Source organism: Ursus americanus, chromosome 34 (assembly GCF_024610735.1).
Source record: "Ursus americanus isolate L20-20 chromosome 34, mUrsAme1.1.p, whole genome shotgun sequence".
Lineage (NCBI taxonomy): Eukaryota > Metazoa > Chordata > Mammalia > Carnivora > Ursidae > Ursus > Ursus americanus.
In genome coordinates, this window is record NC_142160.1 from 13,464,269 (window position 1) to 13,487,530 (window position 23,262).

The 23,262-nt window shown below is 40.9% G+C and overlaps 1 protein-coding gene across 1 annotated transcript in view; it reads left to right on the forward strand.

Moving 5' to 3' along the window:
• The window catches only part of GDA (guanine deaminase), a 69,226-nt gene that overhangs the window by 20,386 nt on the left and 25,578 nt on the right, over window positions 1–23,262 (forward strand). Inside the window, exons 2-4 of the mRNA XM_045772408.2 lie at window positions 10,470–10,558; window positions 17,168–17,339; window positions 22,114–22,201. Coding sequence (XP_045628364.1) covers window positions 10,470–10,558; window positions 17,168–17,339; window positions 22,114–22,201 — 349 coding nt within the window. The remainder of the gene's footprint in view (window positions 1–10,469; window positions 10,559–17,167; window positions 17,340–22,113; window positions 22,202–23,262) is intronic.

Below are 23,262 nucleotides of genomic sequence, written 5' to 3' on the forward strand. Positions count from 1 at the left end.
TTCTTTCTTTCTTTTCTTTCCCTTTCTTTCTTTCTTTCTTTCTTTCTTTCTTTCTTTCTTAAGATTTTATTTATTTTTTTGATAGAGAGAGATAGCAAGAGAGGGAACACAAGCACGGAGAGTGTGAGAGGGAGAAGCAGGCTTCCCCGCCAAGCAGGGAGCCCGATGCAGGGCTCGATCCCAGGACCCTGGGATCATGACCTGAGCCGAAGGCAGACACCTAATGGCTGAGCTACCCAGGTGCCCCACCTAGTACCTTTTTCAAGTTTGTCCAACAAAGCTAACTGGTGCCTTTCTGAAATCAACTTATGCTGTGTCAGCAGTTGTCTCCTGAAATATTACTCTGGTTACCGTATCCAAAATTAACACTACTGATAATACTTATGTTTACAGAGAGCTTTAACACTTTGTGGAGTGTTCTGTGTATCTCCATTTGAAAATATTTTGTCTTTATAGGGTTGAAAAATGTGGCACACATTATTACCACGTTTTTTAGAACAGTAAGTCAGAAAGGGTATGAGATTTGCCTGTTTTCACATAACTAGCAAAATCTTGATTCTTAGGTAAGTTTAGTGTTATTGTTTTTTTTTTTTTAAGAGTTATTTATTTGGGGGGGAGGGGCAGTGGGAGAGGAAGAGAGAGAATCTCAAGCAGAGTCCCCGCTGGGCATGGAGCCTCAATCTCACGACCCTGAGATCATGACCTGAACTGAAATCAAAAGTTGGATACTTGACTGACTGAGCCTCCCAGGTGCCCCAATATTTTTTTAACCCCGTCAAACTTCTCAGATGAGGTGTCTACAGATAACAAAGAAAGAGAGTTTCTGCCGGGGTTTTCCTTTGCTGCTTTATTAGACTCGTCTTCTAATCCTTCCTCCTATAGAGTCTAGTATCACTTTATTAGGAGTATTGGAACAAAGTACTACAAACAGTTGGTTTAAACAACAGAAATTTATTGTCTCTCAGTCTGGAAGCTGAAAGTCTGAGATCAAAGTATCAGCAGAGTTGGTTCTAAGAGTTGTGAGGGAAGCATCTGTTCCAGGCCTCTCTCCATGGCTTGTTGATGGCATCTTCTCCCTGTGTTTTTTCATATCAACTTCCCACATTTTCTTTTTTTGTAAGGACACAAGTCCTATTGGATTCAGGCCCATCCTCATGACCTCATTTTAACTTGATTACTTCTGTGAAGACCTTATTTCCAAATACAGTCACATTCTGGGGTTTAGGACTTCAATAGATGAACTTTAGGGAGACTCAACTCAACCTATAACAGGTCCCTAAGGCAGATTTCATGTTTTAAAAAAACAAAGGAGTAAGCTTGTGTGGCCAGTAACTTTTGTGCATGCCTGCATTTTCTTATCAGTATTCATGTATCTGCTATAATCTGTTGAGTTCAACTTTGTAGACTATTGCTATCACCTTTCAGTTTTCAAAAGAGAAAATGAGTGCTTTTCCTAAATTCATGCTCAGATGTCCACTTGCTGAATTTGGTTTCTGAAGATATCTTTTGTGAGACAACAACTGAAATTCTTGGGTTGTTTAATGATTTAATGATTCAAGTGTGTTGTTTAACCTTGGTTTTGAGATTTGGGGTGAATTTGACTCAATGTTTGGTGATAATTGTACCCCTATTCCAGAAATTGGTTAAGGCCTCAAAGGATTTTGAATTTAGGAAACAAATAAATTAGGGTGTAACAATTTGTATCCCAAAGCCATTCACAAACTATCAGGTGCATGTAGAGGTCCAGCACATTACTGACTGCTTGAAAAAAGAGACATATATGATATCACTTTATTTAAAAAAAATTTTTTTTAAAGATTTATTTATTTATTTTAGAGAGAGAAAGAGAGAGAGAGAGAATGAATGGGGGAGGGAGAGGGAGAGAGAGAGTCCTCAAGCAGACATCCCGCTGAGCACAGAGCTGAATGTAGGGCTCGAAGCCTGGACCCTGAGGTCATGACCTCAGCCAAAACCAAGAGTCGAACACTTAACTGACTGAGCCACCCAGGCGCCCCAGTATGACCTCGCTTTAGATTGCTGGTTTAGGGTACTGTAAATATTAGATCTGTGTCATTCTGTTTTCCTACCGCCTCTACCCTGCTTGCGGTGTCTCTTGTTGGTGGTTTGAGTGTTCCACAGATTATCATTGTGAGCATTTTATATGATACGATTTTGAGGTTAAAAAAATAACATTTAATATGAGCAAAGAATTAGTTTTTGCTTGTATATTTGCTCACATAAAAAAAACCAGTTATAATGTCTGTGTGTGAGGTATGAAGGAAGACACGATGAACCATCCGTTTTCTTCGACGCCTCCCAGATACCCTTTCCAGCCCATTCCCTTCCCTTCCGCCTCTGGGGGAGCCATTATCCTAAAGTTTATGTTTACCATGTCCTCACTTGTCATTATGCTTTCATTTGAATATTTGTATTTCTAAACAGTATACTGTTTGCTTTGTAGTTAGATTTTTTTTTTGTTTTTAAATCACTGCAAAGTTCTTTTAAAAAGCTACAAGAATACTATGAGTAACTCTCATATAGCCTTTGCCCAGGTTCCCTACTGTTAACATTTTATCACATTTGCTTCGTGGTTCTTCCCTACTCTGTCTACATACATGTATGTATACATATGCAAACACACACACACGCACGCATGCACACACGCATGCACTTTTTTTTCTGAGCTAATGGAGAGTAAGTTACAGACATCCTGTTCTAGTCTAAATACTTCAGTGTGTATTTCCAAACAAAACAAAACGAAACAAACCAAGGATGCTGTCTTACAGAATCATGTACAATCATCTAGATGAGGAAATCAATGTAGATCTAAATCTGTCACGTTGTCTGCAGATCCATTCAAACCCTGCCCACTGACCCACCAGTGTCCCTGATGGCTTTTTCCTCCTTCTGGGTCAGGATGCCCACTAGATTCACAGGTCGTATGTACTTATCATGATTTTTTAGTTGCCTTTCACCTGGAAGAGGTCTTCGAGTCTTTCCTGTCCTGGGTAAGTTCCAAGAATACAGGGAAGTTTGTTTCTTTTGTTTTGTTCTAGGATGTCTTCCAGTTTGGGTTCAGCTAGTGTTTCCTCAGATTAGGCTCAGATTATGCATTTTTTGGCAGGAATACCACAGAAGCGATGCCGTATTCTTCTTGGTGCATCATAGCAGGAGACGCGTGATGTTGAATTATCCCATCGTTCTTGATGTTAACTTTGTTCACTTGGTTAAGGTAGTAATTACCGGATTTTTCCACCAAAAAGTTACTATTTTTCTATGTAAAATAAATTTTGTGGGGAGATATTTTGAATTTATATAAATATCCTGTTCTTCAACAAAATTTTCACCCACTAGTTTTAACATTCATTGATGATTTTTGCATGAATCATTTATTACAATGATAGTTGCCAAATGGTAATTTTCTAATTCTGTCATTCTTTCTACATGTGTTAGTTAGTGTTCTACTGTAAGGAAAAACTCCCTCATTCATTCATTCATTTGTGTGAATTCGGGAATACATATTCTATTCACTGAGATTTAATTCATAGTAACAATAATAAATTATAAATAAATAAGTGTAAATAATAATATTATTTGATGCTCAAATTGGCCCATATTTTGCTAACTGGAGCTTCTTCAGATGGCTCCTGTGTGCTTTTTTACCACTCTTCAGCTACTTTTTTAGTGCTTACTTTTTGGTACAAAATTACATTACCAATTTATCTTGTGCTTTTCTCCAGCCCTGGAGTCAATCTGGTTCTTTGTAGTGGAGAATGGTATATAGAAGCCAAGATCTGAGCATTACGGGTGCTAATTGTTACAGGGAATCATGGTGTCTATGTCCTCTTAGCAGATAGATTTAGGAAGGATTTGTGTATGCATGTATGTATGTATGTATGTATGTATATATTCATTCATTCATTGTTGATCTATCTAAATTGAAAACCATGAGTTTTTACCAGTACCTCTAATTCAAATCCGGTACCACCATATGCTAGCCCTCCCTTTCCATATTTGTAACTCACCTCTGAGAAAACTGTCATTAACCACAGTATATTTACGTACTTGCTGGATACCTTGTGTGTAATCAGTCTCTTGACCCTGGTGGCTGACTCCTCAGCCATCCCTGCCCACTTAACCTGCCTCCTTGACTCTATACTTCTTCACCCCCAGTCCCTGTGGCCCTGTTGGCTTTTCAGCCTTGATGACCCCTTTATCCCCGACTGCTTTTGTGTTCCTGGCCCCACCAGGCCCACCAGCCTGGGATGTACTAAGGGAAGGGGAAGGAAAGGATAGGCACCAAGAAATATTTTATAAAGAAAAGAGAAATTGTAGGGGAGGGCTCTTTTTAAAAATTTCGTATGAAAGACAATTTTAAAAAATGTAGAGTATAGTGTTTACTAGCCCTCAGCATGGAGAACGACTATAGTTCAAATTTTAGATACCTACCAGCTGTGTAATCTTGGGTAGAATGCTTAACATATCTGTGCCTGTTTTCTCATCTGTAAAATGAAGTTAGTAGTAGTACCTACCTCATAGGATTCTTGTGAGGTTAAAATGAGTTAACACATGTAAAGTGTGTAGGACAGTGTCTTGTGCAGTAAGCACATTTAATAATAATATTATTATTATTATCAGATGTCCCATCATTTTAGAACATGTTGTATTTTTCTAATAAAAAGTTACTAAACACCTGTGAATCATAACAATATCATTAGATCAGAAGAATTACTAAAGTTACGTTTTTATCTATCAAAAATCATGTTTTCGATAGCAAAATAAGGTTTTATAAGACAGCCAGAATCTATTCTTTTCCAAGAGTATTTTATCAAACTCTAAAGTTAAAGGAATAATTGTTAAAAGTTATTGCCATTGAAAAACCAATCATAAATTAGGATCAAGCTTTTTGGACATGTTAGTTATAAGCCACTGGGGTGGTTTTCAAATTACACAATTTTAACTTACACGAGTCCCCTTAGGCATCTGTAGCAGAGCTTGGCTAATTTATTTTGTTGGGTGGCCCAGCTATTTCGCAGTGGCCCGAAGAGCAGTTTACTCTGTTCATAGCAACAAACATCTTGCCCAAATTTGCCATCTGGTGTTTGAAGCCTCTATCTTGCAGAGAGTTTTTTCATTAGCTGACAGTCATTACTCCTCTGCTTTTGGCTGAGTATTGCTGACATTCTCCGTGTTGCTCATCCTAAGTAGTCACAGTTACAAGTGAGAGAGCACTTGGAGTGGTTTCCTTAACAGAAGGGACTCAATTTCCTCATCTGGAAAACAAGGGGGTCAGATGAGAAGGGTCCGGTCCGCTGGCACCATCTCTGATTTTATGATTTTATGAAACTTGGTTTTTAATGATTTCTCTATGTGCCAGACAACCCACCTAAACTGTGGCTTGTGGAGAAAGGTTGTGGGTTTTAACAGGTACTCATTAAATGGCAAAAGATTGAAAGATATGAATGAATGGCCCCATAAGCCCAGGGAAACTCAGGATCGAAGAGCCATTGCCCCACATCAGTGATATTTTGTAATTTTGCAAAATAATTTCCAAAATAATTTTAGAGATTTCTTAAAAAATAAATTTCAAGGCTGTACCATGATCTATAAAGCCTCTGGCGACCATCTCTATTCTTCTAGTCCTTGTATCATATCCCCACGGGTACCCCTGGTGTTTCAAAACTTGCCAAGCATTAATTTAAATTAAATTTAAATATACATGTCAGAGCCTTTGTACTGATTTGTTCCCTCTGCCTGGAATGCTCCTTCCAGAATATGCAAGTGTTTTATTCCTTGCCTTTATGCAAGTCTGTGCTCAAATATCAGTTCTCAGAGAGACCCATCACACACCACATTTTATCTCATCCATTTACCTTGCTTTATTTTTCATCACAGCACTCACTAATAATATGCAATATATCTCATATTCACCTATTGATTTATTGTTCCCACTTCCTGAAATACTGTTTTTCATGCAGGGAACATGTAGGTAGTAATTGTTGAGTGAATACATGAGTAAGAGCAAGAAAACAATCTATTAAGTACTCGATTTGTGGATTCAAGTTCTCTCCAACCCAGCGTTACAATGGCATTTAAAGAAGATTCCTGTCTATAATACATCTTGCAGGGTTTTTTTGCCTCTGTGCTTCTGTTCCTATCATTACTTATCCCTCCCATCCTTTTCTCCCCAACCCCAGATACTTTTGTCAGAGTTCTGCCTTTGAAACCTTCACTGAACACACCCACTGTCTCTCCATCTGAACCCTGGGGCTCACTGTGCTCTGTCATTATCCCTTCCTTTGTCTCATTTATCCTCTGTCTCTGTGTATCTTAATTGCCCAACCATAGGCTCCATGAGTAGAGATTATATTTATGTATTCTATTTTTTTTTACTTTACATTTTCATATACAATTAAAATGGAATTAACTTTGATGTTTTTGCTACTAGAAAACATTTATTAACAATTTTGAATCCCAAAGAGTGTACTTTAAGGAAATGATCACTACTATCAACGTTTAGACATGCCAACACACACACACCACATTCTTATTAAAAAATGTGATTAGAAGAGAAGGGAGATGGGGAGGAAGAGACTAGTAAAGAAAGGAAAAATATTTTTTTAAAAATGTGATTATACCATACATGTTATTTAGTAACCTGCATTTTTAAAAACACCCTAAGATCGTATCAGGGGTAATGTTCCATTTGGTAGATACAAGGCTTCATTATCACTTTTAAAAAAAGATTTATTTATTTATTTATTTGAGAGAGAGAAGGAGAGAATCTTTCAAACAGACTCCCTGCTGAGCTCGGAGCCCAATGCGGGGCTCAATCCCATGACCCATGAGATCATGACCTGAGCTGAAACCAAGAGGCGGACGCCCAAGCAAATGAGCCACCCAGATGCCCCTTCACTGTCACTTTTAATTGCTGCAGTGTTTAGTCGTATTTAACCAATCTTTTATTGACTGACTTTGAAATTGTTTGCAATTTTTCACTATTGTACATGTGTGATGTATGCTTTTGAGGGTAAGTGTGGTGAGAAATTTGAAGAGAGAATAGATTTCAAATCTTCATGATGGAGAGCTGGAAGGTGAGTTGACTAGAGAAATGCTCTTCACATTTTTTTTTTAAACTAATGTGCCCCTTAAAGGAATTTTGAAAAACTTTATGTGCTTTTGCACTTTTAAAAGTTGATATGTATAGTTTTTATTGAACTTAAATACATTTAAAGCCCATAATTTTTGGCAAATTGTAAATATCTACCTGTTAAAATTGAGCTCTGACGTTGCTTTTTAAAATGTGTCTGATAGAATAAAAATATCGTGATTTAGTATCTACCTTAATAGATTTTTTAAAAATCATGAACTAGCTTCTTTAATGATCTGAAGTGCTATCTAGTCCCTTTTCCTTCTTGAACTACTAAATTCTATTCTACTTTCCTTCCAGAGTCTATGCTAATGCAATATAGTTTTATATCTGAAAGTCTTTTATTAATCAACCATTGCAATAAAATTTGTGTGCATAAATGTATTTAAAATTTCCTGCGACCATAAGGTAACTTATTAAATGTAAAATAAAAAGCTGTTTTTTTCTCCAACTAGGTAATATACGTATGGATGAGTGTTACTTGTTGGTAGAATGAAATAGGAGCAGCATCAATTTTTTTTCTTATTTCTCATTTTTGTAGACGTAAGTGCCGAGCGACATTTTCATGTAAATCAAGAGGATATGACTGGGAGGAGCTTTGTTATAACAATATCTCGCAATTCTTTGAATTCCTTCTGAGTTATTTGATACTGTTAGTCTACCACTGATAAAACATTTTTAATGATCTGTTGGTGGCTCTACAATTATGTCTTCTGTAAGTTTTACTGAAAGTAAAGACCTCAGTGCTAGAGAGATGTCTTAGGGTGCCAGGCACAGGCATTGGTAGGAGCACATTTGACCTTGATGATTATGCCTATTCCATCTACCATGTTGTGTGCTTTGCTCCAACCCTACCTGGCTCCACAGGTGTAGCCCAGAGAAGGGGAGAGTTGGTTCAGTTAAGGCTGAACCTCTACCAGATATATGTCGACTAAGACGTAAGAAAGATGAAATAATAGGTGGTGGAATCTAAGCTGGACAAGGACAGTGTGGAAGAAGGCCCCTGATGGACTGGGGAACAGGAGAGAGGAGAAGAAGGTAAAGGGAGGGTAGAAAATTGGTTGGAGTAGTTGAAATGGCAAACTGGAAAGAGAGGTCACTGTGATCTGATGTGGGGTTCAGGAGTTTCGGAGCTGGAGCACTTGTGGGTCATGAACGTGTCCAAGGTGTGACTGTAATATGAAGTTTGTGAACTTCATTTGTTCATTTGTTTATGAACAAATCACTAAAAATGAGTTAATGGAAATAGGTGGTCATGGTGTCAAAAGTCCACGATGGTTTTCAAAGGAATGAAGGCAGAGCTTGGAGTGGAGAGAAAGAATGTGAGGCAGGCATCCACAAATGTAGACAATGAAAGAAAGGTGCTCTTGAAAGCTGGAAGGGGTGGGTCTTAAAGGAATTTAGTTTACAAGGAGCTACAGGAGAAATGGTTTGGAAAGGATTGTGGTGGGCACGGAAGGTGCCAACTCATTGCCCGACTCTGATGTGTGATCTCCTGCCATTTGAGAAGCACGGGGAAAACCATGTCCTCAGGGGAGAGCTCCAATTATCAGAAGTAAGAAGCTTGTATTTGCGACAGGCATTATAGTTCTATTAGTGAGGTTCTGAACCACAAGCTTACTTAACGGGTTAGTAAAACTTCTTCATGGGACACCTGGGTGGCTCAGTCAGTTAAGCAAATGACTCTTGATTTCGGCTCAGGTCATGATCTCAGGGTCGTGAGATCGAGCCCCGCATTGGGCTCCATGCTCAGCACGAGTGTGTTTGAGATCCTCTCCCTCTCGCTCTGCCCCTCCACGCCTGCTCCTACTCACTCTCTAAAAAAAACCCCAAAAAACCAACAAAGAAACAACAACAAAAAAACTTCCTCAGTTTCTTCTAAGTTACTAGTTCCTTCAGTTTCCGTCTCACCAGAATAAGTTTTGATCATTTATATTTTCCTCAAAAACGATTTATTTCAAATATATATTCACATGTGTGAATATCATGCTTTACAAATATTTTTATGTAGGTATACATGTATGTATTTATGTGTTTAATGGTAAATCAGCTCTGAATTATAGAGATAAATTGTTTTTGTGTTTTTTAAATTAATTATGGATCTGCTTTGATACTTATGGATTCAAATCTGTTTTTAGGATCATCAAATTACATTTTCTCATTTGTAGAAATTACATTTTCATTTTCCTTTCTGAGATTAAAAGATCCCATTTTTTTAAAAAAAGAAGTGTATCATCAATGAATAGAGAAATCAACATTTATTTTACTTTATTTTCAGTTCCACAAACTATTTTTTTGCAGTATAGTGTCTAGCTTCTAAATAATTAGATACATTTTATTTAGCAGCCTTATTTCAGTATTTCATGTTCTGTAAAACATTTCTTCTCCCAATATTACATTTATAAATGAAATGCAAGATATTTCCTGCATATATATTCCACTGTCCCTTGTTTTTTTCTTGCTTTGCAATCCATTTTTATAAAGAAGGCAATAACACTATATTTAAAAAAGATTCAGGAATAGATACAATGTGTCTAGCATTTAATATATTCTAGGGATATTCTATATATTCTAATATATTCTAACTCCTTCACCACAGTTATCCTAGTTAGTCTTTACAATAGCCCTGTGAAGTATGCACTGATTTTATCTCCAGGGTGCAGATGGGGAAACCAGACCGAGAGAGAATAAGAGGCCCATCCAAGGTTTCCCAGATGTTGTGCATGGGCTCCTCAGCCTGCGTGAGAGATCGCTCTGTCAGTGTCTCATCTGCACTACTAGAAAAATATAGCAGACCTCTCTATGGCAGACGTCCAGCACCGGAGCATCAACATAATTCATGCTAAGATTCGATTGTCGGGCAGTTATTATGTGCAATTATGTTCAGTGTTAATAACTTGCCCCATGTATTCGGTGTTAATAACTTGCCCCAGACTACCTCCGTACTCTGGACGGGAGTTTCCTTTAACAGCCTAACAAAAATCTTTTATTCATCTGCGGTGACATACACTTTCTGTAAATGATTGTTTCCTTTATTCATTTTGGGGTGTGAGCAGACCTAGATATCAATTAGCCATGTTTAATACCCTACATCTTCAAATTCGAATTTTTGAAGTCTTACTTGTATCTGTAGCAAGGCAGAAAAAGCAATTGCATGCAGTCTGCTTCCTCGCCCAAGCAAAGGCAAACCCCTGTCTTTTTGTCTCTGAACTCTATCCCATTTGGTTATCGAACACCTTTTAAAAAGATTTAGCTATTTAACAACGACAAATGCCTATGGCTCATTAATTTGTGATTCTTCTCTTTCTTTCTTTTAAAGATAGTGTTTTTAGAAGAAGCATCCCAACAGGAAAAGCTGGCCAAGGAATGGTGCTTCAAGCCGTGTGAAATAAGAGAACTAAGCAACCAGTAAGTCACAGCCAACTTCTTCCCTTTTGCTGTTAACTAGTACCCTTCACTAGTCTCAGATGATTAGAAACCTGCCTTGAGAGACAGAGAGGCTTTGCTTTTTCCCTTGCGGGGTGAGGTGAGGAGAAAGGAATTTGAGAACAGGAGGCTGAAGGATGGAAACTTTGAAACAGGAGGCTGCCATCATCCGTTTATTTCTTCAGCAGATCTCTGTTGAGCTTACTGTGTGTAACAACCAGGGTCTGAAGGAGAAAATGATCTGTAAAGTCTGTGCCCTCACAGGGTTTACAGCCCACGGGGATCTCAGAGAGTAAGCAGGTACACAGATACGGAAGCACGCCACTGATAGGTCGTGATACCTTCCGTGAAGGAAAGAGAGAGGGAGGGAGAGAAACTGCCAGGAGGTGGGGGGCTGGAGGTTTGGGGAGCAGTACCCAGCAGCATAGTTAGGGAAGACCTATCCCCCAGAGTACGTTTGAGCTGTGGTTTTTTGTTGTGGGGTTTTTACAAATATTTTATTTATTTATTTGGGGGGGCGGGCAGGGGGAGAGAGTGAGCAGGGAGGAGGGGCAGAGGGAGAGAGAGAAAGAAGCAGAATCCCCGCTGAGCTACGAGCCAGATATGGGGCTCGATCTCAGGACCCAGAGATCATGACCTGAGACGGAAGGCAGATGCTTAACTGACTGAGCCACCCAGGTGCCCCATGTTTTGCAGGTTTTAATATTTGTTCAAAACCTGTTTGCTACAATTGGCTCACTCTCTTCATAGCCTGATTGATTTGTTTTATAGAGATGGGAATACTTTTTTTTCCCCTTTTAAGATTTATTTATTTATTTTGGAGGAGACGGGCAGTGGGACAGGGAGAGAGGAGCTCAAGCAGACTCCTTGCTGAGTGTAAGCCCAACGCGGGGCTCGATCTCACAAACCCTAGATCAGACCTGAGCCGAAACCAAGAGTCCACCATTAACCAACTGCTCCACCCAGGTGCCCCAAGTTGGGAATACTTTTTTGAACTCAAAGATTTTATCTTGTTTCAGGGCAAGTATGTTTCCAAAGTCAATGGAAGTTCCAAAGTCAATAAAAATCACTTTCATCCTAAAAGTGTTTTTATAACTTGGGAAGTGACTTTAGAGTAATGTAGTGAGAACAGGGAACTAGGAATTGGAACACATGGCTGAATCCTCGCTACAGCTTGACTGTGGCTACCTCCTACACACCCTGCCACAGCTCTGTGAACTGGGTTACCCGTAAGGCTTTGAGGCAGAGGGGCTGGCCACAGTCCAGACAGATGGGGTAACTGCTCATAAGGAAGTTGTTTTGTTTTGTTTTAAAGATTTTGTTTATTTGTCAGAGAGAGAGAGAGCACAAGCAGGGGAAGCAGCAGGCAGAGGGAGAAGCAGGCTCCTCGCTGAGCAGGGAGCCTGATGTGGGACTCAATCCCAGGACCCTGGGATCATGACCTGAGCCGAAGGCAGATGCTTAACTGACTAAGCCACCCAGGCGTCCCTCATAATGAAGCTTTGGTGCACTTATATTTGTGTTCACGTTTCCTACCTGCTGCCTCTCTCTGGACTTGGAAGCCCTTAGGCAGTGGGCCTGGAGGTGAATCCAGTGGGCACGGAGATAATTCTAGCCACTTCTGTGTTATTGTCTGCTTCCTCCTGCTAGATTTTCATGAGAATATATGTTGAGGAAGAACTGACATTTAGTCTCCTGCTGGCGTTCCTTCAGGATAAGGGCTCAGAAGCTGTGGGAGTGGATGAACGAGAGGTTGGGAGGCAGTGAGCAGTGAGCGGACGGTGGTGGAGCGGTTGGAGGATGGGGGTGGGGTGAACACTTCTGTGGGTCTTCACGTCCTTCTGTCCCTCTTTATGAGGCTGCTTCTGGAGGTACGTCTCTCAGACAAATGCAGATTCTGGGGCACCGGTAAGCATCACACACAGAGCAGTGGTAAGGTAAGAAAAAATATAAACCTTGGTGGAAGACTGAAGTCTTTGTAGAAAAACCTTACAACAAACACACGAGATACGTGCAGCTGAATTTCTCTAAGTCACGATTAAGAGACCACAGAAGGTGGGGTCTCTGACAGTGTGTTTAACAGACGTATACCTGCAGGTCTACCTCAGCACGATGTGGATTTTCTTTTCTTTCTTTTAAGATTTTGTTTATTTATCTGAGAGAGAGAGAGCGTGCACAAGCAGGGGGAGTGGCAGGCAGAGGGAGAGCGAGAAGCAGGCTCCCCGCTGAGCGCAGAGCCCAATGCGGGGCTTAATCCTGGGACCCTGAGATCACAACCTGAGCTGAAGGCAGACGCTTAACTAAGTGAGCCACCCGGGTGCCCCGCGATGTGGATTTTCCTAAATGAAAATGACGACCGGAGCACTCTAAGCAGAGCTTTGATAGAAGTGGGTCAGGTTGTGGCCGTGGACCCTAGAGAGGTTGGCAGGGCCAGGATTAGGCTGAGGCAAGTGAGGCATTCACATGGGGCAAGGAATTTAAGGGTGGTGGCGAAGGCGAAAAACTCAGGAATCAAGATAAGTAATAGTTTGATGCAGTATTTTTAAAAATCACAGTTGATGCAAAAAATCCATGATGCACAAAATACCGAAATTTTAAATAAAGACAGGATGTTATTGATTGCTTTACACCCCTGCATTGTCGGGCAAGGAAACGGTCATTTTCAAAGAGCCTGGGGTTCCCAAGCCCACAGGACCAGCACAGTTCCTGTGGGGCAGGTAAATGAGGGTTGACAGTGGCGTGCAAACAGCTCGGGCAACTCAGACCCTTCTAGACAGTCATGTGTTTTGATGGTAGAGCTTTCATTAACATTGTCCACTTGGTTAAAGGATGAGTGGGTGTTTTGATAAATCTGTATAGGGGCAAACATTGTTCTTTGTCCTCGGATTTTGATACAGACTGGACAGCACCGCAGGTTTGGAATATGAAATCGATGGTCTTTATATGGGGGGACGTGGAGCTTTTCTACGGGAATGAAGATAGTGAGTAAACGAAATTGAAAAGAGTTCTTTCATCTCTGCATCCTTAAGAACATGCTCCTCTCCCTCTACCTTCCTAGTCTTTCACTACCAAATATTTTTAAAGGGAGTTCTCCCTCTGCCCATGCTTTCTCTAAACACCGATCTTTCGTGTTCATGGATTTCTTTTTGGCATGTAGGATAGTATCTAAACCATTCTAGAAACTTGGTAAGTATTCTATAATGAAGGACTGAATCCATGTGAAATCGGATGTCTCCCCAACCACTGCACAGAAATGAGAGCTCTCAGTCTTTCCTGAGACCACTTGCCCTTGACTCTTGCAGTTGGGGACACTGGTCTCTGTCCTGTGCTCCTTTCTCTTCATTGCTGTCCTTGATATCTCTCTTTCCTGGGTCTCCCTCTGTCCTGACAACTCTGCCCACAAGGGGTATGGCCTTGTCTTCTTCATTCTTACTCCTATAAGGGAACAGTGCTGCTCAAGATTTGGTTTTGTTCTTTTTCCACAGAAATCTCTGGCACCCCCAAATCCTAGGCTTACCTCCACAGAGCAGACTCTGAAATCTGAATCCCATTCGTACCTCTTCTGACGCCTCTTATCCCATGTTTCTGATGCTTTTTGGACCCTTGGAGATTACACTGACTCTGGGCTTAATAACATCGCCCTTCCCTCAACATGGAATTTCCTCCTGCATTCTCTGCCCATCATGTCGTATAGTCAGTTTCACATGCTCAAAAACTCTCTTTTGGACTCTTTCCTCTCCTTTGCTGCCCAGAACTAATAAAATATCAAGCTTTTTCTTTCATATTCGTCTTTTCCTTTCTGTTCCTATCACCATAATCTTTATTCAGAAATGTCATGCTTGGAACATGCATGGAAGGAGTCTCCCGGCATATGCCTGCCACAGCCAGATTCATGTCTTAAACCTGAGGTTCAAAGTGTCACAGTTCTGCAAAAGAGAAGAAAAAACAAAGTAGCAAGGATCCTCGCCATCCCTTCTCTCCTGGCTATGGAATAACCAATACCAGTTAGTTCACGAATTGATTGTCAAGACCCGTTTTAAAGACGCTTATTTTGTGGCTGTTGTTTTTGAAACATTTTTTATGTAGTAAAATGCACAGATCTTTTTTAGGTACATTGATAAATTCTGACAAACATATATAACTATGTAACCAACATATACCAATCAAGATATAACACATTCCTATCAGCCTAGAAAGTTCTTTTGTGCCCCTTCCAGTCACTCTCCAGCCCCTCGTCCACTGTTCAATTTTTTCTATCACATAGATTACTCCTCCCTGTTTTTAAATGTCATTTGAATGGAATAAATCAATAATTCTTGTGTCTGGATTCATTCATCGTAATGTTTCTGAGATGCATCCATTTTGCTGTTTATATCAGTAGTTCTTTCTTTTTTATGGCCAAATAGTATTCCACTGTGTTGATATACCACAGTTTTTTTTCATCTGTTTTCCTGTGGTATTTGGATTGTTTCCAACTCGAGGCTAGGATACATAAAGCTGCTGTAAATATTTTTATACGATGCTTTTTTGTAAGCGTATGTTTTATTTCAGTTGGATAAACCACTAGGAGTGAAATTGCTCACTAAGATCCTTTATATTTTCACCAGATCTACTTCTCTCTTTCTCTCCACCTCCCTCTTTCCCTACTCCCCCCTCCCCCCACGAAGATATCCTCACTCACCCCTAATCTGCTCAACTGGATTATAATCCCTTTGAAGACAAGAAAATGTCTTATTTCTGTTTGAACCTCCCATAGGCTTAGGAGAGTTTTAAAAACTTATCAGATACTTGGGAAATATTATTTAATTGAACAATTCAACAACATGAAGAACTCACACTGCTGTTTCATTTCGTGGTGGTGGAGACTGAGGTGTCCTGAGAGGAATCCATAGATCATCCCCCCGTCGCACCCCCCCACACACATTGTAGGCTCACTTGATGCTGCCTTCTGGCCACACGAGCTTGTCACTGCTCCCCCTGCCAAAGTGAAGGAAGAATTCTGTCCTCCGAAGAGTAGTGACCAAGAGAACTGAGCCTGCAGTCACGCTGCCTAGGGTTTGAGTCTAGGCTCCAAGGCTGACTAGTCAAATGATTTTTTGTTTTTGTTTTTTAAAGCTACTTGTATTTCCTGAGCTTCAGTTTTCTCTTCTGTCGATGAGGATAACAGTACTACTTCGTAAGTTTGTTGTGAGCATGACATCATCATAACTACTATTTTTTTGAGGGCTTTTTGTTATCCAGGAACTGTTTTTACACATGATAACAATCCTCACAACAGCCCTACGGTGCTACGACTGTCTCCGTTTCACGTAAGGGGACACTGAGTCACAACGAAGTTAAATAACATGTCGATGATCCCACCGCTCGTTTATGGTGGGGTCTGAATTCAAAATCGGGCAGCCTGAGTCAAGAATGTATGCACTTAACCCCGTAGCAAACTGCCTCCCACAAGTCAGACGATGCCTGTGGATGCTGTGCCCAGAACATGTGCCTCTTCAGTAAATGGTGTCTGCTGTCACCGCCATCAGCACTAGCACCGCCATTCCCGGTTCCCATTTCTTTACAAATCAAGCATTTTATAGATACCCCAGGCTTTGTTTGTCTTTCATTGAGGTGGTACACATTTCAGTTGGTAGCATAAGGGATTCTTTGTTAGGTCAAGTTTTGAGCTCAAGTTCTTTATATTAAAGTATAATTAATATTTTCTCAGGGGGGTGGTGGTGGTACATACGATCTCCTAACAAACATCTGTTTGGATGTGTGTAGACACTTAATAGACACCAGTGAACTGGATTCATTCTCTAGAAAAGCTTTAAGTGTCTGTTAGTTTTGGGGCTGCCTCGGATCTGTGGGTAGTGCCTCTGAAAGCTCTTAAAAACATCTTTCCAGGACTTTCTGTTACGAGAGTCAGTGGAAAGATGAAAAGTAGTTGGTGGACTGATCAGTGGCACCTGGAGAAGGTGGTCCGTGTACTGGAGCTGTGATACCGCCCACCTGTTGACAGTCTCGTCTCCTAACATGGCCTGTCCCTAAAGCCTCAGTTTACTCTTGCTGCTTCATTTCAGAACTCAGCCCCTATGCCACAGGGGAAAGGACCAGATTTCTTGTAGTCAGCCAAGGTCAAGGTGACCCTGAGTCTAGCAATGCGGCCACTGTTTGTCATCGTCAGTCATCCTTAGTGACCTGGGAGTGATTCCTCAGCATGGCTCTAGGAGCTTTAACGACCTTCTTTCTCATCTCTGCTCCCTGTCCTACAACCTCCGATTATGAGAACAAAGTCATCAGATGTCTTGTTCCGTGACTGCTTTCCTTCTACTCAGTGCAGTGCCTCTGCCTGCTTTGATCATCTTTGGTTAACCTCACACCAGCCATCCCGCCATTCCCACGTAGGAGCCGTATCTCTCCCAGCAGAGTTTCACTTCTATTTCTTGATCGCTTGATAACAGGAGAATTTACAATTGTCTGATTGCATGAGCTCCAAACCTGCGTGGGGTGAACAATGAAATCACCGTGGAGAGAAACTGTGATTTAAAGATATGGAAAATGATTGAAGGTGTTATTAAATTATTTTCCCCTTGTATTAATTTCCAGTGAGTTCTTCATGCCTGGGCTGGTCGATACACACATCCACGCCCCTCAGTATTCTTTTGCTGGGAGTAATGTGGACCTGCCGCTTTTGGACTGGCTGACCACGTACACATTTCCTACAGAACTCAAATTCCAGAACATCGACTTTGCTGAAGAAGTATATACCAGAGTTGTCGTAAGTATCTTGTTTGTGAGTAGTGGTGTGTTCTGACCAAATCACCTGTAGACACGTCCATTTCTTGAGGCATATTTTAATTATAAAGCACAGGCTAAGGTGGACTGTGGAGACATTTTCAGTTTTTTTCACAGCCCAAGGAGTGTGTGGACCATCCACGTCATCTACACAAGCTAACCCCCAGCAGAGAGAGAACTTGAATCCAAACCCTCAAAGCCCCTGTCTGATGGGCTCTCTTGACTCTCGGTCTGTTACTTCTTGTGTTTGGAGTTACTAAATTTGAGTTTCATGCACGTGTGTGTTCCCTTACTCCTGCCAATCCACAGTGCTGTTCTGGGGACCATATGGAATAGCTGTGTAACCTTTGGAGAGTTCCGTGACTCATTTTCCCCATCTGTAAGATAAAGTAGAGATCATGATAGGAACTACTTCATAGGATTGTTATGATAAGTTAATATTTGTGAGGTTCTTAGAATAGTGCCTGACACATGGTAAGCGTTGTATATGTTTGCTTTAAAATATGCAAGGAAATTTAAAATTAAAAGTTAAAATTACAGTTAGAAGGATATCACATTATTTTAGTAGCTTCCCAATTAGGGAAAACGGGGTGGCTCCCTACAGCCGGGTATGTGGGAACGTGATGAGCATTAACACCACTAGAGGGAGCTATGGAGCTAGTTCAAGCCATTGACAGTGTCGTGTGTGCCAACCATATATTGAAGGCTCTGAAGATGTCCTTACTTCCCCGTCTCAAGGAAATCAGTCCCCTTCTTTCTATTCCAGCCCTATGCCAAATCCGCTCAGCAACCAGAAACAGCTTCCGCAGCTGAGAGTACCTTTTGCAAATACCTTCTTATCTGATCACTACCTCTTGTCATGCAGCACACTTAGTCTAAACATTTCTGTGTTGTTGTTAGACCCATGGATGGTTTTTCTTCTGAAGGGATGGCTCTGTGATGGTGACAGTATTATAAGCCTCGTGCAGTTACCTCGCCATTCTGCCATTTCCCCTGATCTTGCATCGTTCAAGCCTTGAGGAATAAAAGCAAGTGCCATCTTTTATATATTTGACTTCCTTAATTATAAATTCAGTGTAATTATGGATCTTACCTATTCAGCATGCATCCACATGAGACCAGAAAAGCTGAGAAGGACTAACACGGTGCATGAAGCTGCTGGGCCATTGTGTTAATGAATTGTGTTAACCACACCAAATCTTTTTATTCTCAAAATTTATTTATACCTCTCATTGTTCTAAAAAGGGTTTGAGATATCTTAAAATAACATAGTATGCAATGGAAGCAAATGAGTCACAAGAGCGTGGCAAAGGGAAAAAGGGGAAAGAAAAATAAAACTGAGAGGTAAATGTATACCATGGGGGCCCATGCACTAGTTAGAATTCGTGACAAATCCAGCTTTCAGTTTCTAGCTGCTGACCCAGAGAGGGAAATCGATGATGTAATTTACGCTGTGTATATGATAAAGAATAAAACATTTGTTAAGGTAAAGCATTTCTGTTCCTTATACTGATTTTCTCAAAAATGAGTTTCAATAATAGTTCATATAGATACATGCTATATTGTCAAAATATATATTATTAAGGTGCTATAGTATTTTAAAACACCCCACATATATCACTGTTTTATGTTTAGACATTTAGAGTATCTAGAACCATATATCCTTCAGGCAGTACTCCATAAATACTATCTCTTGTATCAGAGAGTTAAGGATTTGATGTCAGTGGGTACAAAATAGATTTTATCCTCGGCAGCTATTTGCATTGCATATGTCCTGTGTGTCTGATTATGAGCGGGCAGGCCTGCACACCCCAACAGTTAGATGAGCTAATGATATGGTTGAAATCTGTAGAAGCTGAGATTTGTTAACTGTCACTAGGCTGAAGACTGCGCACGGCAGTGCAGACAGATGCTAAAACAGTACGAATGGAGGGGCGCCTAGTAGCTCAGTCGTTAAGCGTCTGCCGTTGGCTCAGGTCATGATCCCAGGGTCCTGGGATCGAGCCCCGCATCAGGCTCCCTGCTCTGCTGGGAGCCTGCTTCTTCCTCTCCCACTCCCCCTGCTTGTGTTCCCTCTCTCGCTGGCTGTCTCTCTCTCTGTCAAATAAATAAAATAAAATCTTAAAAACAAACAAACCAGTACGTATGGAGAGATCCAAGTCATTTTTGTTTGTTTTATTTTCTCCCTCAGAAAACAGTCCTAAATCAGCAAATGGTCAAATCAAGACCCCAGAGTTTTGCACCAGAGATGACAGTGATCATTTAATCTGCAAATTATTTAAAGTATATATTAGCAAACATCTCCTGAGATTACTTAGAAAAAAAAAAAATCCCAGTAAAGCAAGCCTGGATTATCCGCCTTTAAATATGGCAAACTGGGTGGGAGATTACAGTTTCAAATTGGCCTGGAATGAACTAAAAAGACAAGAGGATTCAGGAATCTATATATTATATAGCTTGCAGTCAAGGGATTGGAGAGTGAGATCCCTGGTAAATGTACCAAGATAAATTAGTTGCAAATATTCTGGGTAATAGAATGAATATGCTTACTTTATGGGGTTGTCAAAGCTTCAACTGGTGAATCCAACTAATGCCAAAGACATATCAAATCATTAAAGTACAAGGTGAATCGAGAGGGAACAGGCCACTCTTTCCTCCCTATTTCAGCCCAGTGGAAATGCAAATCATCTAACCTGTTAAAAAGCCATTGCTACTATCTTGAAGTTTGTAGTCATCCTATGTTCGGCATCTATTTTGAGCTCAAAAAGCTTGGTCTCCAAACCCTTCTTGTCAAGAATTGAGGGCTGAGGAAAGATTGAGAAACACAACCCGCAGTCTGATGTTGTTTTTGATAGATCCTTATAAATGGGAAAAATACAAACTCGTCACTAATGGAAGAGCTCTCTTGAAAGCTTCTGAGAAACCAGGGTGGCATTGGGTCCAGGATGCCCGAATATAGAACAAATGAGGAGGGGAAGCGGCTGTATTTTAGATGGCCTTTTCAGTACAGTTTTAAAGCCAAACTCATCTCTTTCAGTTACATAAGTGGCACACATGTAGCTGGTTTGTTAAATGGGCTGAACTCAGTGGGAACCAGTAAGAGTAGCTTGGGGATTCTTTCCTTTCTCCCCTCCCTCCTTCTTTTTCCTTTTTTTCCCTCTGTGGTTTCTCCCTGTTCCTTAACTATAATTTGGGCAGATTCTTGAAGTTTCTAGTTCGTTCCAGTCCAACTTGAAAGTGCAATTTCTCATTTAGTGAAAGCCCCCCCCCCCCCCAATCAGAGGAAGGACTTAGTGTCTGTGTGGCACTTCCATTGTCCTTCTTGCTAAAGAGCCGGCACTTCCCATTTTGAGTTCATCTTCAAGCCAAAATTTTTAGAAAGGTGTGTAAAATTTTGAGAATTTAGAAAACGTTAGATTACACTTCTGTTTTAATTTTGAGTCTCACTTTACCCTGCTTAGTGTATGCAGCCCAACTCCGGGGCTCCATCTCATGACCCTGAGATCATGACCTGAGCTGAAATCAAGAGTCGGATGCTTACCCAACTGAGCCACCCAAGCTCTCCCATAGATTTTTTTTTTTTAATCAAGCTTCCTTCTGGTCCAATAGATTGCCTCTTTCCTCTGAGATTTTTTCCTCCAGATTCTTTTTTTCCTCCTTCTCCTCTTTTTTATACTGACTTTCCTCCAATGTCTGTTGAACCTTGAACATACATTTCATATTTAAATGTGTTGCTCTCAGATGCTGATTGGAAGTCTGGATGGGGGTAGCACTTGTTGACCAGTGAACTTCGTTGTAGGATAAACAGTGAAAGCAGTGAACAGCCCTTTCAACTGTGGGCCCCAGATGCCATTGTGAGGATATCTGTCTTCTAGAACCGGTCATCTTCTCTAGGAAAGAGTTCCTCAGTCCTGCCAAGTGTGGCGGGAGTTGCATATGTGGCATTTTGGGGAAAATGACCAGGGACCCAGAGGGTCAACCAGATTATCCACTTAAAACTCCTTCCAGTCTCTGCTGTACCTTGCCATATTGGGTGTCTAGTCTCCAAATACTCCTGCAAGTTCCTGCAAGAGCAAATCTCTCCTGTAAGAATCAGGTTGGGGTGGATGGCTGATTTCAACAAGCAGAAGAGTCCTGCCAGGGTTTAATCATCTGTATACAGACTGTCAGCCAATTCTCTATTAGCAGTTCTTGGTTCTCTCTCTCCTTGCAGAGTCACCTCCAGGTTCTCATCCAGGCTTTTGTCGTCTTCTAAGAGGATGTAGAAATGCTTCCTTTGCTCATGTCTCTTTCTTCTGGGTTAATACATTGTATACTGCTTTACTGTTAGTTTAGAGGAAACGTGCTAAAAGAAGGGAGATAAACACAAGGGACTAATAGGCTGGGTTGAACTAGAAGTCTGGCTGAATAATTTTGCCCTCTTGTAGATGGAAAAATCTCACTTATCTCTTGATGCAATAAAGTTTGGATATCCTTAAATAATCCTAAAAACCAAGGAATTAATTAGTGTTTTGTGAAGTCTGCAACACGGAACGGTGTGAAATCGAGGAAATGAGAAGTACCAGCTTCTTCTCCAGCTCACACTTTTGGAATATAAATACTTTTGCCATTTACCTTAACCGTATCTCATAGCAAGATGGCACACCTTTAAAGAAAAAACATTTTAAAATTAAAAGCTAGAATTCTATTTTCATCTTTATTTGCCATGTGACTTCTCTGGGCACACGCGATTCATGGTTTTTGTGATTTATTTTTAGAGGAGAACACTAAAGAATGGAACAACCACGGCTTGTTACTTTGGAACAATTCACACTGACTCATCTCTGCTCCTTGCAGAAATTACAGGTGAGGAAATGAAAGCATGATTTATGGGCACATCAAGCCAAGACAGTCAGACCATGCCCAGCAATGACTTATACATATGGGCAGTCCTGCCTTGTAATTGCTAGAATTTGAGTGCTTCATTTCTTGCAAGTAGCTAGGTGTTTGTGTATGGCCCTTGAATGTTTTTTCTTATTGTGTAAGTAATTTGATTATTTGTTTGTGGTTTGGGTTCCAGAATGATGTGTGCAGGTCTGAATTTTGTGTATTAACTTAGGACGTTTGGGAACAAGTTTACTAATTCTCACTGTGGCAACAGTTGATTATATCATAATCCGCAGACATGTCTTGGCTGTTGGCTGGACTTACAGACCTAGGCACTGTGCTAGGTGCTGAGAACACAGTGAAATAGAAAATAGTCTCTGCCCTTGAGAAACCAGACAGGATTAACTGATTAATAACCACATATCTTGATTAATAACTGTATTAACAGCAGCTGTGCTCATGCCTGGCTTTGCACAAAGCACTCTCCACGGATTATCTCAGCCCAGTTACAAATAGCCTTTGGAAGTAGGCAATCAGGCCCTCGTGTTACAGATGGATAAACTGATGCTCAGAGGCCATAACAGGCCCAAACCACACAGCTAGTAAGCAGATCTGAGACTGGCTTTGAATTAGTAATCCAAAATTTGTCCCTCGCACAGCACCCAGAACGTAGCAGATGCTCAGTAAATAGCGTTGGCTGATGCGCTGATGCTTCTGATGGCTGGCCAAGGTGGTTTCTGCCAGAGGCTTGAAGGGTAGCACTGAAAATATATATTGCTATTTTTGGAGGAGACAGAGAAGACTCAGATTTGGATCATCTGGAAAGAATTCATAGAGGGGGCCTTTAAACAGGGCCATACAGGAACCTCACATGGTGGGGAGGAAAATGTCTTCCCAACAGGGAAATGACATGGACAGAGGTATGGGGACAGAGACATCCGTAGTGGATACAGGAAGCAAGGAACAGAATAGCTGAACTGGAGGACAGGGTCCATTGCACGATGGGGTGGGAGAGGAGGTTGGGCAGATGGGATGGTTCA